The following is an 18,587-nucleotide window of genomic DNA, read 5'->3' on the forward strand; positions in this document are numbered from 1 at the left end:
TGCTCTTCCCAGCAAGCCAGCCAACTGGATTTTAATACTGAGATAAGTTTTTGGATTTTGCAAAGAGAGAGCCACACAAGTTGCTCAATGTCCATCAGATTGTAACAACGGGCACCAAAACCCACTTTGTGATCTGCTCTCCAGCTCCAGACCTCGAAGCTTCTGGCTCTGCATGCCATGACCAGCTCTCGGTCCATACAACTAGTGGACCAGCAAGAAAAGATGAGCAAGTTTCAAGGAAGAGAAATGCCTTCTAAACCCTCATATATGTGATAATAAAATGCTGACTAGTCTGAAATTATTTTTGCCTACGTGGCTCTACCACCGGTGTTACTGCCAGAATCATCATCACCATCAGTGTTATTACCGTCTTTATTAGACAAGATAATATCAATTACCATTAGTGCTAATTTATTATGCTCATCATCAGCTCTGTCATCAGTGTCATTCATCTCATCATTGCTCATAAATGTATAACAAAGAAAAACAACTGCTAATTGGCAATATTTAAATCAGCTCAGCTCTGGGAGCAAAAGAAGGAGAATGCATGAAACTCTCAAACCTCCAAAAGCACCATCACTTGCTGAAATTTTGGAATAAGGATTGTTTTCATGAAATTTTCAAGATCACTTTTCCACAGAGGCCAATGGAGGAGTAGCAGGTGTTCCCCAGGGATAACGGGCAGAGGCAATCTGCTCATCCATGCAACAGGGCCCTCATACAGGGAAAGACTGTTGGGAATTGGCATACAGGACGTGGACATGTGCCCGTGGAACAATTGTTCCATTTGAGCTTGCTTTAAGCAACCCGGGGTAGGCCTTAGAAAATCTCAGGGCCTGCTGTAGCTGAGCAAACCAAGCTACCAGAGTAACTGTGAGAAGCTCCCACGGTAATGACTCTCACATCGCCCAATTAAGGAACTCAGAAAAATACTGTTACCAGCAGCTGGCTTCAAGGACAAGGTCTATGTGACTGCTAATCACATGGGGGTTGTTTTCTTGCAGGTGGGGTTGTTTTCTTGTAACTGTTTGTCTGAGTGCTTTTGACCAATGATCTTGTGTGAGCCACTGTCCGCCCCTGTTAAGTTCACTATAAAAGTTAGGCTATTCGGGCAATAAAATGGAGCTTGCTGATCACTCATATTGAGTGCGCTTGTCTTCCTTCCGTCGACAACAAATGTCCTCGCAACAAAAGACAACACAGTCCTCCCTGGCCAGGGAGCCACACCAGCTCTGGGTAGTGGGGCTCGTGGGAGTGAACAGCAACAAAGGACGGGAGCATGCCTGTGAATTTCTCTCTCCCCCTTCCAATTACTCTTTGCTTGAATGATCTTTTCTCCTGTTATATCATTCACATCAGTGACCTGCAACAGCTGAATCTCAGCGTAATTCACAGCCAGGCACATTTTGTTGAAATAGAAAGTGTTGGAATACTGTCCATAGACGTCACTGTGCTGGTGATACTCTACAGTTGTTACAGAAACCATTTCCTTTAGGACAAGTCTATTGCAAACCCGTGTGACCCCCACACCTCTGCAGACATATTTGTGCAACAAGCCTCAGAGCCTGCATGCTCGAGTTCCCCATCCTATTTCATATATGCCAATGATGAGGGAAAACAGCCCCGAACACGTATTTCAAAACCAGACGCCTCGATCCGTGGCAGAGGGGAGAAAGCAAGCAGCAGTTTTGACAAACTGGGTGCAATTTCTCACCGCTGACATCTGCGTGACGGTCATCCACTCAGGGGGGATGTGGAAATGCGCACCGGCTGAGTCTCCCAACAGCACAACACCTCGTGAGTCCGCACCTAATAAACACACTTGATTAATGGCATGAAATGGCCCTGGCAGGTATAGCACCCCTATAAGCACAATGAGGCAGAGCATGGAGAGCAGTGCTTGAAGAGCAGCAGCAGTAGCAGCTGATGGAGTCTGAGTACACCACCCTTTGTATGGCCAAAATGTTCAAGCCCTGCAATGGGATTTTCACACCACCTGCAGGAAAAAAAAAAAAAAAAAAAAAAAGGAAAAAAAACCACCACATACTAAAAGGCAACCCTAGGGCAACACCTGGGTACTGGGCATGAATACATGAATAGCAGGGAGAGAACTTGCTAATCAGAAAAAAAAATCTTCGTTGTTCTCAAGGATGTTATTTCAGCACAGGCTCTGCTGTTCAGCCAACCTTTATTTTTACTACCCATAGAATATGTATGAAAAATACTTAAACATTTAGTTAAATGGGATTACTCAGGAAAGCACTCAGAGCTCTTTATAGCAGGACTTGGTGGTGGATGCACTACTCACACAAGCATTTCTGCTGGAACAATCTGGCAGTTTGGTAATTATGTATATATTATATATATATAATCAAACTTCTTCATAAATTTGAAGATCGCCTTTCACTGAAAAAAGTTGGAAAGGCTTGCCAGGCAATGACTCATGTTCAGGGCTTTGGTGCAAATGTCAGGCAAGGTGAGCAGCCAGTGGTGGTTTAGTGAGGGTGTTCTTTGTGTGCATGCACACTCCCACACACCCACACTGCTGTCTGGGAGATAAGGTTAGCAGAAGCACTGCTGTGGGTCCACCTGGGCACACATGAACACCCAACTGCTTCCTCAGTTGGGCTCAGTCAGAGGCAATGACTCCATTTGCTGGTGTCCCTGATCTATGTATTTCAACATAATAACCACACTAGCTTTTAACAGAACATTACCAGCAGCCTGTGCTGTTCACAGGTTCTTTCTGCCCATCTTCAAGATTAAACAAGAAAAAAGGATGTGTGCTATTTTCCTTTCTCATAAAGTTGTGAAACCCATTTTCTTTCCCCTACATTGGTAATGACCATGCAAATACTAAAATATTTATGAAATGAATACAAAATACAAATTGCTTCTTGCACTGACTGTAAAGATTCACCTTTGCAGAATTTCTTCTCGTAGGGAATTCCATCCTTTGGATCCACGCCCTGTTGGAGGAAAGAAAAGGCAGATGAAAGTCTCTATCAAGTGCCTGAAAAATGCTAGTGCAAAACAGAGACTGAGAAGTTATGTCTTGAATGTTTGCCTGTAGGAAGCATTGCATCATAATAGCGACACTTTCCATTAACTTATTCTAATAAGTGTGTATACATTTTAATTATAATAGCTATAATTTAAATAATCATAAACATCAATAAACAATCTCTCATATCTGCTTACTCTGTTTCCTTATAGTTTAATAAATACAGTTTTATTACTTGGAATATCCAAGACAGTAAATACATGGAATAATCCAAATCAGTTGATAAACCAGAATAATAAAAAATCCACCCATTTATGGACTAATTCAAAAGGAGGGAAAAAAAAAAAAAAAAAGGTAATCAGGAAAGAATTTGAAAAGGCAACTTCTTTTACTTACCCATATGCCATTGCAGTTAGAGTCACTTTTCACATCCCAATTATCAGGACTAAAACAGAGTTACAAAAGGTATACAGTGTTACAGAAAATAAAGAAAAAAGAGGCTTTGAAGGAAATCAGATCATTTGTGCCATTTTCTATGGAGAATGGCAAATAATTAGAAATTCCTTTCTGCACAGAATGGTGTTTATTTTCCATTTGAGTCCAGGAGAGGTAATTTTTCTTGCAAAATGAAATAATCATTTGAAGTCAGTATAGGAGGATGTCAAATGCAACTTACCCATTCAGTTTGCATTTCCACTTTGGAGAAGTGAATGGGGACGACTTTTGCAGAAGACCTGTCCTTTTTTCCCACCCTTTTCCTTCTTTTTGATTTTTTGTTGAAATTCACCAAACCCCTGACTCCAAATTCATGAGGGCTGGAGCACAGCCTCCCTCTTGGTGCTGATGACAAGCATGGTACGCACAAAACACATCAGATTTTCACCCCTCAGGCTAATACACTCCCATCCCTGGTCTCAACCATCCCCTCTCATCTCCATCACAGTGAAATTAAGCACAAAGCAGTGGTGTCCCCTCCCAGAGTTTTGCCAAAAACAAATATGGAACTCATTCTTCACAATGCCACAAGTATTAGAAATAATTAAATTATTTAAAATATTTAAAAGCTTTACCGTCTGCCAGGATACACGGTTGTGTTTCTGTCATCGCAGTCTCTGCCTCGCCAGTGATAGCCCCGCAATGTCTAAAAGCCAGGAGAAGCACACAAATAGGATGGTCGTTGTTACCCTGGCACTTTGAATTTAAGATATGTAAAATGAAAATCTAACTCAAGGTGCAGGAATAAAGCCCACTAAATGGGTTGTATTCCAGAACCTAAGCTTTAAAAAATGACACCTTGCGCACTTTGGTGCTAAAATAAAACAAACTGGCAATTTTCTTATATATTCTTTTTAACTTGATGTTACTTTACCTCGTTCAAATTCAATAAACAGACCACTTTGCAGCAGAGCAATTTGCTTTTGCAGGGAGCCCAGCTTTGTGTGTACATCTCCCCAAATGACATAAATGAATGATTTTTTTTCATCCAGAAAAAAAAAAGAGGAAAAAACTCTTTAGATTTCACTCATTTTCACATGAATGAATAAGGCTTTGCAGAAAGTAGGAGGAATCTCATATACATTCTCATTATCAAGGGATTATTGTACCAAAGGAAAGGCTTTGCTTACTGGGAAAGTACTAAATTTATCTCCATCAAAATCTTCAAAAGGTAGTTTGTTTCTTATGACACTGCAAAAACAAAAACAACAAACACTGTGTTAACAGATGGAAGAAAACCTATTCAGGAAAAAAAAAAAAAAAAAAAGCGTTCAGAATAGATGATAGCTTCCATGCTCTTCACAGCTCCACATTCAGTTTTAGTTCCGTGCTTGTACCTCAGCAAAGCGATTCTGCCCAAAGGAGCAAATCCAGATTTCTTTCAATATCTGCTGAGTGAGCACCAGAGGAGAAGCTGATGGACTCCTGTGTAGCTGCGATATTGAATCCTCAGTGTCTAGAACAAGCTGGGGCATCAAATCTGCAGTAAAAGTAACTATCACTTTTGGACATAAATACCAAACTCAGCCTGGCACATCTTGCAATCTGCTAGATATGTAGTATTAACAGAAGTCTTCTACCTGGGAAAGAACTGCAGAATGGGGTTTTATGATGATGGAAGCCTTCTTCTCTTACAAATAAATGGCTTACACTCATTCTGATATGTATCCTTCATCTCCTTACGCCATCTCTCTTCTGTTGTGACAGGCCTAGAAGACTTGCCATTTGCATACCAAGTTGCACAAACAAATGCTTATATTGTCAGGTAAAAAATATGCTTTAGGAGAAATAACCCAGATGATGTCCTTGGCCCTTCTTCGAAACTCTGACTCTAAGCTAGCAGTGACATGAAGCTGTTCTTATTTCATATTAATTGGTATTCCTCACAGAGTTATGTAGCTGCTGCTTGCCCTCAGCTCAGTAGAGTATGGCTTTTGGTGTTGAGCTGTGGGCAGCACAACTTGGTGAATAACACAACGGAGACATTTCTGTGACTCAAGAAGTCTCAGGAGAAAAACAGCTCACACTTGGAGATGTGGTATCTTTGTGTGTATGAAGTGAGGGCTCAAACCTACATAAGAGTATATTTGTACTCTTAGAACTGCTAACTATATGTATGCAAATATTTTAAGTATTGCAAAAGCACAGGGATCTCTCCAAGCACTCTCACCTGCCTGAACCCTCTGCAAGCCCCCTTTGTACTGCCTGGACAGTGGTCATGTGAAGAAGGAAAGAAACAGCAGTAAAGCATAGGGAGATTTGTTAAGCTGAGAATTTTCTTTTTGAAAGAAAGGAATGTACCATACTCTGTTATTGGTTGAGGACTGAAAACTTTATACGTACTATTTAATCTTCTCACATAGGTTAGCCAGAAGAGGAAAGGCACATAGATTTGAGAACCTCGTGGTGCTTTTCTGGAGGGGAAGAAGATAAAAGATGAATACATTAGTTCATAGAGGCCGCATGGCTTCGGATATTGTAACAGCCAAATTCAGAGCTACATCATGTTTTCTGCCTAATAACATCTGAAAACACAAAAAACTCCACTAAAGATGCTACATGCCAGAGGATTTGAGGATTTAGATGTGACACAGCAGTCAACTTTGGGATTTCAACTGAACATTTCACAAACCAACAACGCTTATTTTCAGAAAGCTGTAAAGCTAAACAGAAGAAGCTCTCATGAAGCTGTCTCCTGTCATGTACCAAAGTTACTTTTGTCACCTCTCATAAAAACCGCAGTTCTCATGTTGGATAAACACAACAGTGTCTGACACTTAGTGCAGAACTAGTGAATGGGAGCACACATTGAGGCTAAAAGGCTGGTTTCTGCACACTTGGTGGGGAGCTTTGGATAAGCCAAAACTCAAAAGTAACCCCAAAAAGGGGAGAAATAGGAGGATCCAGTGTTTGCATAGAATGTCCTTGATTTTTCATGAGATTTTTTTACTTGGGAATCTCATAACTAACTTTTATCTTGGCCAGCCCTGCAAGCTGTAAAAGGCAGCTGCTGCAGGATAAACTCTTTCATCATTAGTACACCATAACTGTGGGCCAATCCAGGAAGCTTCAGGAGAGAGAGACCTTCCTAGTTAATTCTCAGGTTACAGAACACCGTGCTGCATTGGAGATCAACCCCACAAACGTGCTGCTAATGTGGTTTCATAAGTTCAGGTAGTCTTTAAACACCAAGTGTTCAGGTGGCCAATAAATACAGAGGGATAGTCAGTGCACAGTCTAATTAACTGTACTCACTAAGGCTGTATTCAGCATGTAAATATGATACAGTTGAGCAGATGGACATACTCATTACTTTATGCAAAGGAGGGTAATTATTTATATTGCCATAGCACTTCTATCCTTGGGCCAATCCCTTGTGTTACACACTTTGCATACAGAAGAAAAGTAAGATGGTTCTTGTGCTAATGAGATTACAACCCAAATCTAACATAAAACAGAACATAAGTGTTGGATACAACTCAGAAGAGGACACTGAAAGACTGTTAATTGCCATGAGGGGCAGTAACATCAGCATATAAAGTTCTGAATGATGGAGGGCTCTGAGGTGTCACTGCAGGGCAGAGGCAGTGCTGCAGCGGTGGTCAGGGCACCGCCCTGCAGCTCCAGCAAAGGCAGGAAGGTGTTCGCTTGGATAGGCAACAAGGAGTGTTGGAGATGAGAGTCCCACTCTGTTCAGAGCAGGAAGAAAAAAGGAGGACTCAGGGGAGCCAAGAGACAAGAAACCTGCAGAAAACCCCAGCTAACTCTCCTCAGCTCTGTCAAACTCAAATGACATGGGGAGACAGTGGCAGGATGAGGGGGGAATGGTTTTATACTAAAAAGAAGGAAGATTTAGGTTAGATGCTGGTTGGAAATCCTTTACTCAGAGGGTGGTGAGGCACTAGCACAGGTTGCCCAGAGAAGCTGTGGATGCCCCATCCCTGGTGTTCAAGGCCAGGCTGGATGAGGTCTTGGGCAAGAGGAATGCAGCCCTTCACTTCACACTTGGTCCTCCCTCTGCAAATATCATGCTTTTACCTTGCCACCACATTGTTTGCCATCTAACCAACCACATAGCTTAGTGGCATGATTTTAGTGGAGGTTTTAATTCCGTCTCTTCTACTGTGCAATGACAGTGCCCAGGTGTGGAGGGTGTACGTGCCTATGCACATATGGCCAGGTAGGCAGTGACTGGGAGGCACAAAAGCAGGACGCCAGTTTTCTCAAAGTGCTTTGCAAACCAAACCTCTGTACACCTTCCTGGAAAGAAGAAAGAAAGCACTTCCCCCACTTCCTCCATGTAGGACTAATCCCAGGGCTGCCTAGAAAAACACTAGAGGCTCTTAAAGCTTTCCATCATGTTAAGATTTGCGCTGTCTTCATTTGAGCTGTTGGCTTCTCACTTCAGCCTAAATCACAGCAAGCAAAGTCTTTGAAGTTAAGTCATCCAGAGCCGAAACTCTGCCAGAAATACAAACTACACAGCTTCCAAGAAATAAATTAATAAAGCAGACCTCCTTTTATTCTGCTCTCAGGCTTCACTTAAAGTTTACCCTTCGCTGTAAGTAGAATAAAACCTTTCCTGCCTTTTTCTCAGCTAGTCATGAAAACTGCTGCCAACTAGAGCTCTATTAGCTTCAAACGGAGACAATCCTGCAGCCCCAGCAGACTGCCCAGCTTTGGCATGATGGTGTCCTGGGAGAAGTATGGGCTATGCTGAACTGGGCTTTGAGGACTAGCTGCAGAAGTTGTCTGCAGCAGCTGCTGGGTCCCCAGCCTTTGCGTCCTCACAGTAAGCAGGGCGTAACTCTTTGACTCTGCTTACATGGCCTTAAAAGGCAGCAAAGGAGCACAGGGATAATTTTTGTGTGCACATGTAAGAGAGAAGAGCACAGGCGAGCAGACATTCCTAGCCAAGCCATGCTAAAATTGCAGAACATGTCTTAGGGAAGAGGCAGGCTACTTTCTTTGAGTAGCCTGAGTGGGTGAGCAAGAGGCTGGTTCATGATCTGATCTGCCTTACAATTCTCTTTTGGCTCCCTCTGTGGCTTCCCACTTCTCTTGCTGCAGAGGCATGAGTTACAGGCAACATGTAGTCACTACAGGACTGTACGCATGGAGCTTACTCTCATTAAATGCTAATGCCACAACTCTTCTGCCTGAAGTATTTTTTTCTCTGTTGTTGCTGAAATATGCCTCTTCGTGTCTTCTCCATCCATAAGAAAAGTTAGTGCTGGAGGTGCTTACAGTGATTGATAACACAACTTTTTTTCAATACCTACTAGCATTCCATAATGACATTTCAGTAATTATTTTAATTGGTTTTATATATATAAAAAAAAAAAAAAAAAAGCCCCTGATGTTTGTTGGTATTTGTTTTAAAGCAGTCAGATGGCTTACTACATTTAATGAATGGAGATACTTATTAGATATTTGGATTGTAGCCTTTTTTAACAGAACTCTACATCTGGCAAATACCTTTTCTTTTTCCCAGACCTACAATGTTCTTAAGAAATGCCCAGTAAATACGATGGCCCTGGCAACCAGGCTGACCTCCCATCCTCCTTGCCAACAGCCATAATCACTTCTGTTTTATGCACACCTGCATACAGCTGCCAAGCAGAGCTGGGGACAGTTAGCTTGCAAGAAATTTTCCAGAAAGCTGGAGGGTCCTTTCCCCAAACACATCACAGTACAAAAGAACCCAGAACAGTGGCTGTGGGAAGAATGCACAGATATAACTTGTTGTTGCCCTCCAACATGGGCCAAAGCTCAAAAGAGACCCAGTGAATGCTTTTCTACCTTCTCTGGCCTGGATGCAGAGATGTCCTACCACAGGCAGGGGGTTCTCGGATCCTCCAGCTTTCATTACACGTTGCCATTCTAGGCTATGGGGCTTATGCAGGGCAATACACACTGTGCTCTCCTGGTGACATTCCTTTCTGCTTCTTACTACATTGCTTTTCTGGGTTTCAGATGAAATTAACTTCAACCCAGGTGAAAGGGAAGCTGCAAGAGACACTTATGCCCTTAGTGTTATTTTAAGTTTTCTAGCTTTTAAATGTGTTTCTAAAAGGATCATTTCAAGAAACACACTAGGAATAACTGCAGGAGAAGCCCAAGCAATGACATGCTATTTGTTTTAATCTGAGCTGACCTCATATTGTGCAGTTATGTAGGCTTAGAAATACACTGAAGCCCAGCTCCGCCACACTGTATTTAGCCAGGGCACAGCTTGCTCATCCTTCCTGCTGGTAACAGGCAAGTAGAAGCTGAAAGAGGCCAAGGGCACAGCAACAGAGAACAAGGAGGCACAGAGGCATTGCGGAGCAGCTTTGAGGACACAGGAGAGCGTTAGCAAGTTGGAAGAGACCCCATTGTGCCAAGAACTAATACCAACCTACCTTGGAAAGCCCAAAGGACATGGTATGGATGGCCCATGGAGGCCAGCCACAGCCTGCCACACGATGAATGCAGCCTGGCATGCCAAGGGTAGAAAAGAGAAGGGATCGCCCTCCTGATTCCAGCTTGTGGAGCGCATGCAAAGGAGGTAAGGAGCCTTGCATCCTGGGAAGCCGCAGTTGCACATCGATCCCTCTCCATCCCCATACCTGTGCCCAGGCTCAGTCCGACAGCGAGGTCCTCCTTGACTCAGTGTCACTGAGTGCTGTAGGCATTAGCACATGGACTTGGGAAGGGGATTAGGAATGGCATGTAATTTGAGTGGAAATCTCAAGCCATCAGAAGCACAGCACCAAACAGGAAGGAAAATGAATAAGATCCTGCTGTTTGCTGTTCTGCAGGAACTGAGACCCATCTCTCCAGTGCATTGTTTATTTCCCTGGCATCACAATTTGGCAATTGCCCGAAGGCTAATTAGGCACCTCAATTTTCATTTTTTGTGAGTAGCATCACAGTGAGGGTTCAGGAAGAAGCAACATCAATAATTTCTTCACAGAGAACAAAAAACATTTGTTCTAGGTTAAGTGCATGAAGACAACTGGAAGCAAACTTTCATAAATTAGAATAAAAGCTGCTCTTCTCTTCTCTGCCACTGAGAAGAGATCTACTATAATCTGCAAAACTGACGGAGGCAGAAAATTTCCAATCCCAACTTTCAAGTTTAGAGGCACAGAAAGGAAAAACTAAGTAGAATTTGCATTTAGGCCATTGCCTGAATTTCAGACAACTCCAAAGAGCACTCACTGTGCTCTGAGGCAGCAAGGCAGCTCACGAGACTTCCCCCTACAAATGGCCACAAGGGCAAGGCAGGGATAGCAAAGGGGAAGCTTGAAATGAGGAGGAGCTGAGGCTCAGCAATGATAAACACTGACAGAAGTTTGAAGGAAGGATGCATCTCTGGGAGTAAGGTCACAGCACAAGGCTGAGTGGAAAATACCTAACTTTGAAAAAAAAATCTAAACAAAATGTGTATATGCTTGTATTTTTCACAAGTGAGTGTCTCAGTGCGGAGCTGCACTATGGAGCCAACAGATGCAATGTCCTCAGCTGCTGCACAAATTTCCTCTCTGTAATCTCCCTCTCCTTCTTTCCAGTCTCACTTGATAGAGATGATCCTACACAAGCTAGGAGCAAGTCAGCATCCAATTCTATGATGATCAGATGGGTTCACAATTAGACAAAATAAGCAAGGACCTTGGTAAAATGCAAATACAGTGTAAAACACCCTAGTGCCATGGATTTCTTACCAGATCCTTGGAAGTCTTCAAAATCCTTTTTGCTTTCCATATTGCAGTACTCAGCCCCACCTAGGAAAGCAAGAAAAAAAAGAGAGAAAACAAAACAACAACAACAACAAAAAAACAACAAACAGATCAGCTTCACAGTATCTCAGCATTTTCTCCCCTTTTTTATTTTTATTAGTCACAGCACAAAAATGATGTATGAGTTCACAAACGCATCATCTTCTACTTTTTATTGGACTAACAATCAATTATCTGATCACCCAATATGAAAATCCATTGGCAAGAGTTCATTTATTTTGCTCCAGGGCATCATTTATTTCCTGAGGGATAGTCCAGATCAGGATATGAATTTCAGCTTTTAAATTGACTGCATCACGTGAGCTGTAGAAAACCAGCTTCTCCATGATTCCTGCAGAAAAGTAACCCATTCGTTAGATGGTCGGAAAAGGGTTATGTTTGTGTTGCCTTGCTGTGGTAGAGTATGGTCTTGCACGCATGGGGGCTATCCTCATCTGAGGTTCATCCCAGCAGAGAAACAGCCAGAGTGCAGGACAAGAAGGAATAACACCTGAAAGGCAAATCTCCTGGTTGGACTCTAGGAATGTCATCTCTTCATTCTGGGAATACCTGTCCTGGAGGGAAAGTACTTGCTGACAACAGCAAGAATTGCCTTGCTGCTGGGTCATGTAAAATTGCATTGAAGGACTGTTTTAGGATTCTTTCAAAATGAGGATAATTGCATTTAAACAGAAAGGAAGAATGGGAGGACTATTGAAAACAGGGCTAGAAAAGACCTTGGAAAGGCACCCTTGAAAATCGAACATCAGTTGGCCATTATGAGGCCACGGAACACAAAGACATCAGCTACCAGTGATAACTCAATTCCCCAAGCTCCCCCCCAGGTAACACATATCCTCCTCAAAGGAGGAGAGGAAATTTCTCGCAAAACACACCAACTGCAAGTGCAAGGGACAGCCAGGAACCTGCGGCCAGCAGGAAGATGGCCATGCCACGTACAGTGTGGCAGGGCTGTGGTTGAACGTGCACCATCTGATGGTTACCACAGCTGGGGACTGCCAAGCACTGAGAAACGTCCCTGGGGAGCAGCAGGGATACCACACTCATGAGGAAACCCTGTTAATATGACAGACAGCAGCTGGGTGCCCCAAGATGATCTCAGCTTGCAGATTTGTGTGCAAACTTCAGGCAAAAGCATTTGCTTTTGGTGAATTATCATCACCGTGCTTCCTCCTGCTGCTCCATTCTCCTTTTTGGACAACATTATTCCATCTCAATGATGATAGATCCCATATACTGCTCTGCTTTTATAAGGCTATCTTGGCAAACAGTAATATCTACGTAGACTTGGTCTGCATGAAGGCTACTGCCTTTTCCCTCAGCATTTAGCTGAAAGAAGGCTGAAAGTACCGCTCATTTACCCTCGTTCAGAAAAAAAGAACTGCTTTTGTTCTGTGGGCTTTGATGTTTGGTTTAAAAAAAAAAAAATAATCAATTACTTCTGAAATTCTCTCAAATGGAAAGAAAAAAAAAAAACATACCGGTGTGTAACAAATATATTAGCACTTTGATTCTTATCAAAATGGTTAGTAAGGACAAAATGTTCTGTCAGAAGATGACCTCTTATCAGTTCCTCCTACAGCCCAGCCTACAGTATAAAGTACTAAAGTATTTCTAAAAGAAAGAGAATATCCCTTAAGTGACAGCACCTTAGTGAACAGCGTGCATGCCAGCTTGGAATATTAAAGCAGCATATATTTGCATTTCAAGTAACCATTATCAACATTTTTTACTGTGGATAAAATTTAGCATGTCATGATAATTGATGTAGGCAATCATCAAAGCAAATTAATTAAGTGAGAGATTCAAGGGTCAAAAATTTATGGTTAACAATAGAAAAGCATAAGGAAAAATAAGAACAAGCAGCAAGGAACACAGACTTCTAAATGCTTTATACATATGTAAACCATCTTTGTGTCTCTAGTCTTATAAAAATGTGGGTATGTCACAAATAATAGATGAGAGATGCTAGGAAGGAGCCAAGATAATGGTTTCTAGTTCCATCCCACTGGGCAAGTTCTGTCCCCAAAATCAAACGTATATCTTGCATTTGCAACAGTTATATTGTGTGTGCTGCCAGTTGCTGTCGTTTCTGCAATAAAAGACATTGATGCTCAGATGAGGAAACTGGCTTAAAATAGAATACAATGCATGAAAAGTTTCCAAGGAGGTAAGGCTCATCAAACCCTTTCTGCTGGGCAGGAAGGGAGAAATGTTTCCTGCTCTTGGCAGCAATGCATCAGCACACAGTTTAGACAGCTACAGCAATACAGTGCTGAGAAAGTGTAAGAGAAAGGACAGGACTGGGCTCCCAGGGCTCTGGCAGCTGATGGACACGGGTGTGTGGAGCCCAGAAATCAGCCAGCCCCATCCACCCAAATCAGCTCAGCCTGGCCAGCTGATTGCTGCCATAGTGCATAAGGTGGCCATGCCATGGATGAGGCTAGGATGTGGGGTGGTCACTGGGATTTCAGTCACTGCCTTCCTTTAATGCCCTCCACAGAGCCCTGGTATTCCCAGCTTTATTATTATTATTATTTGTAAACAGATCTATTCCTCATCATAAACAAGTACACAAAGCAACTTTAACTGTCTCTCATTTATCATCCTTGTTAGCCCGCTCTATCCTGGCTGGATAGGAGAGCAGATATTTACAAAACATTCCAACAGTTCCCTTTCTAACTCCTTTTCATCATCTTTTTACCAGGAATAGGCATATCAAGGTACAAAAACATTGCAGAGCTCGTTAAGCAGCACCAGCAAAAATAGGATTTGTTCTATAGCTCCCACCTTTCATCCTGCAGAGGCTTTAAGGGGAATCATTACAATGGCATGGGACAGACAAACCAAATTACACATGCTCAGAAATCAAAATAGGGACCTTCTGTGCAAGCCCAGATCTAAAACATGCAAGGCTTGACTCTGAGCTTTCTCCTCCATGGAGAACTAATTTGATTTCCAGCCCTTTTAATCCACTTGTTTCTTTTAGACTTGGACTCTGTGTGTTCTGGGAGCAACATTTGGATTTATTTTTTCTCCTTGGCCTCTGCAAAACATAGAGCTGGCCTCCATGAGCAACACCTTGACCTCACACTCTTGCCTGCCATTCTCCTGCCCCAAACACTGGTTTCTTTCACGGAAGGTTAGGATTCTGGTGTTTTAGTTTTGCATTTCATTTTCTGCTAATGAATGAGAGCAGAGGCAATGGTGAGAGAAAAGTGAAAGGGGAGAAACAAGTGCTGCCTTCTTTAGCTTGCCTGTCAGATGTTTCTTCAGGGCTCAGTTCTGACTGCAGCAGAAACACTTCATGTTTCAGAAGGCTTTGCCTATCTCCAAAAAGGAGATCTGGCTTCCCAGGACCCTAGCCCACCTCCGAACATCTTGCTTTATGGCCTATGGCTGCAAAGCAAGGAAACAGGGCACAGAGACAAGATTTGCCTTTGGCTGGCAGCTTGGTCTCCTCAGGAACACAGAAGCACTCCCGCCCCACAGCTTGGTTCTGCTCCACCACCTGGTACATGGTTTGTGTTTTCACTCAAAAAGGTAGAGGAATGAGAGAAAGTAGTAACTAGTAGCAGTGTTTTTATTCAATGAAACTCTAAACAGCTGCTTTCCCTAGTCAGACTTTGTTGGCTTCTAGTTTGTAAAATCTGAGCTGTAGCTGAGAGATCCCAAGCTGGAAACCTAGAAGAGCATGCCTCTCTTCATTTGGCTGAAGTGTGTGTGCACGCACTTGCTTGGACAGTCACCCAGGCAGACACGAGCAGTTTTGGACACTTCTTTATGACCAGGACTGCCACTCTCAATCTAGCCCAACTGTTTGTATCCTTTTCTTTTTTCATAACCATCTTTTGCAAGAGGCTCCTAGCAAGGCCACGGACACATCCCTATTCAAATGTGTGAAATACCTTCATTTTAGTTCTCATTTCCCTAGAAACAAAACTTCTGTTGACTCCACTGCATTGGCTTTGTAACATGACCAAAGTGCTCAGCCAGTCCATGTCACCCAGAAAAACTATGAATCCCAGCCACAGTACTCAGATGAAAGCTGCACAACCAGGCTTGCTGCAAAGATCAGGCTGCCCACAGTAATGTCCATGAGGGATGTGTCTTTTGTTTTTTTCAAAGTGAAAGGTCTGACAGTGGGAACGTGAACCAGCACCAGCGCTTGTGGCAATGAAGCTTACTTTGGTAGAATAAAATGACATTAGCATAAATATGTATATTTTTGCTGATACAAGATGACTCCCAGTAAATTTCTGCTACTGGAGATGAAGATAAAGTCTGCAGTCACAAGGCCTCTAATAATCTGGAGCAAAAAAGGCACTCTGAAGGGCAGAAAGAAGAATGAAGGCTCCTTCCAGCACCAACTGTTCAGGAGACTGGCAGCAGCAGGACACCAGTGCTGAAATCAAGCCATTATTCTAGCCCCAACAAAATCAATTTAAGTATTGCCATTTAACTGAATAGGCCAGCTGGCTTAACACAATCTAGGGAGAAATTGAGATGAGCTTCCTGCAAATCTGCTCCCCACCTGGACCAGAACATGAGGATGGCAGGCAGCACCAAAGCCTTCACCCTATTTCAGCCCTTTTCACTTGGTGAAGGAAAATCCCTGTCACAGGACCCAGTGCAGAAAGCCCTCCACCATTGGAGCTGATGAACATTTTTAGCTAAAACAATATCCTGTCATCCTAAACCAAGTAGCTTGGATAGATGTAGCCACTGGCAGCACTTCTGTGCAGTACTGCAGCCATCATTAGACTATTCTCTGTTGATGCAGCTGTAGCCACAAGGCATGTTACAGCAACTGTAGATGCTGCCCAGACCTCAGCTGCCAATGGCAAACCTACATGTCACTTCAACTGCACCATGTTATTTGGCCTCCTGACTTGGAGGAGTCCCCAGAGCCACTTTTCTCATACAACATGGACAGGACAGCCTCTGGTAGCACAAGAAACATACAGCAGGAGAGCCTACCCTTGCACCTGCCCTTCTAGCCCTGGTCTATGGGCCACTGGTGGCAATGAGGTGGGGTCACGGGACCCCACACCAAGTGAAATCTGCTCACAGCACTGCACAGCCATGCTGGTGATCTGCACCAACACCTCATCATCCTTCCAGTTCTCCCCACCAACATCAGGGTCTGCTCCCAAAACAACCCTCTTTCAGCCCTGGGGCTGCCCTGCCAGGCAGCTTGCTGATGAGGCTCTGCCCTCCAGCTCCTTGCTGAGAGCTTTGCTCCGTGGAAAGAGAGCAGTGGTTTTTATTCACAGTTGGAGCCAAGTCTCCTAGAATAATCACAGAGCACTAATGGCTCCGGGCAGGTTGGCAAAAAATTAATTTCAGCTAATTTGTCAGAGACTGGGGAAGTGATATAGTGCATATACCACTTACATGGTATGCAATGTCTCAATTATGCAGATAGTTTGCTGGGTCTCTGAAGACATGGCTCTTTCTGTGATACATGTGATCTCAACTAGAGCAACATCACAGAAACGTATCAAAATAAACTAGACTGAAAAAGCAGCTAAGTGTTGATATTTACCATGTTAAAGACAATTAAAACCAGAACATTATACTGCTTTATAAGGGCAAGTAGCTCAGCTTGCATTTCACTCCCTTTGCCAGTACAAACACAATAGTAATTCTTGGAAAATGTGCATCCAAAAGTCTAAATGAATAAATGAAGTACCTGAAAAATCGATATTGTTGAACAAAGCAGTCATTAGTATTAAAGTCTTGCTCAAATACTTGGCAGGGGACTGAGCCAGCACTTGCAGGCTCATATAACTGAAGTGATCAATCAAATTACAAACCAAAGGAGCAAATGTGAGGTAAACTGCATTTTATGCATCTGTGTCTCTGACTGTATATTAATTTTTTTTTTTCCCCCCACCTGTAATTCATCTTTACCCAGTCTGACTTGTTACAGAGTAACTGTGGGCAATTTATCAACCACTTGAGCATGAATTCAGAGCCCTGCTCTTCTTCCATCTCACTGTGCTGTCTGGGGGCACCAAACGTGCTAAGATGGAGACTAAAGCCTGGGTAAAGAAATCATTTTGTTAATAGAGCTCCCTTAATCCTGGTGAGAAGCAAATATGCCTTGACAGAAAGTGGGACATAACCACCATTTGGAAGGGAGAGCTTTTCCTGATGCACAGCCACAAAGCAAAACAAAACAAAAAAACAGGGAGGATGGGTAAGAATACCCTGATTTTGGTGCAAAGGTTTATGACAAACTCCTAAAACTGGCTAAAAAGCTGCCCTTGCTTGCTAAAACATCCCATTTCCCCTTGGCTTGGCCTCTTTTGTGCCTGTGCAGGGCTAGCTGTGACCTTTAGAAATTGCCCTGAGCTTCACGGTCTGCCAAATCAGGAAAAATTTTTTGCTTACACGGAGAGCCCAAACCCCTCTTTAACTGAAGTTCATTGCCTGCATCCTCTGTCACCCCAAGAGGTGGCTTGCGCTTCTGCCCCAGGCAGAAGTCAGGATGCAGGATGGTTTCAACTTCTTTTTGTTCCCCGGACACAAGCAAGGAAGTCCATATGAAAAAATCCATGTCTGGGGCTGGCACTGCAGTGTACGTGCAGCCACGGGTGCCACAGCTGTCCTGCTGCTTGCTCTGCTACACTGGGAAAGCCTGCTAGGCTCTCACCTCCAGCCTGAGGACTCCTCAGGCTGTTCTTGTATAACAAGAACAAAAATGGAAAAAAAAAAAAAAGAAAAAAAAAAAAGAGAGAGACTGTACGGTCACTGACAAGGTCTCTGCTGCTATAACAAGTGAAGAGGAGGAAAAAACCTATGCAATTATCGGGGCAGAAACTCTTGGAGACTAAAGAAAATTTGTGGGATGAATAAAGACCTGGCTGTCATTAATAGAGCACCTGCAACAGGGCAGATCTGCTGTGCTTTGGGAAGGGTGGAAAGAGCCATGAACTGTTTTACCAGTTCAGATGGAGAATTTCTGAAGAAACATGTTTGATGAAGTTTGGGCAATGTCCTGGTTGAATCAGGTCAGTGTGGGCCCTCTCTTCTCCAGCACATATTTTCTTTCATCCCTGCCTGGTTGCACCCCCGTATATCTTTATGCTAACATGGTACAGGGCACAGAAGTCATATGGGGCACCCACCTGTTATAACATAAACGCTATTGTCATTCTTGGAATACAAGTGTTTCTGCAGCTCTTAATATTAGGTGAACTAAATCTATCCTGGAGATGAACCACAGCTCATTGAAGCCCATAAAAAGGCTCTCACTGATTTCAGTGGCTGCGAGGCAAGACCCTGTGTAAAAATAC

The 18,587-nt window shown here is 43.1% G+C and overlaps 1 protein-coding gene across 1 annotated transcript in view; it reads right to left on the bottom strand.

Annotated features, from left to right (window-relative positions):
- The window catches only part of AOAH (acyloxyacyl hydrolase), a 72,739-nt gene that overhangs the window by 35,346 nt on the left and 18,806 nt on the right, over positions 1 to 18,587 (bottom strand). Inside the window, exons 6-12 of the mRNA XM_082754802.1 lie at positions 11,209 to 11,268; positions 5,843 to 5,913; positions 4,630 to 4,690; positions 4,075 to 4,145; positions 3,401 to 3,449; positions 2,921 to 2,969; positions 1,715 to 1,809 (exon numbers count right to left, since the gene is read on the bottom strand). Coding sequence (XP_082610928.1) covers positions 1,715 to 1,809; positions 2,921 to 2,969; positions 3,401 to 3,449; positions 4,075 to 4,145; positions 4,630 to 4,690; positions 5,843 to 5,913; positions 11,209 to 11,268 — 456 coding nt within the window. The remainder of the gene's footprint in view (positions 1 to 1,714; positions 1,810 to 2,920; positions 2,970 to 3,400; positions 3,450 to 4,074; positions 4,146 to 4,629; positions 4,691 to 5,842; positions 5,914 to 11,208; positions 11,269 to 18,587) is intronic.

Source organism: Aythya marila, assembly GCF_965140915.1.
Source record: "Aythya marila genome assembly, chromosome: 2".
In the NCBI taxonomy this organism is placed as follows: domain Eukaryota; kingdom Metazoa; phylum Chordata; class Aves; order Anseriformes; family Anatidae; genus Aythya; species Aythya marila.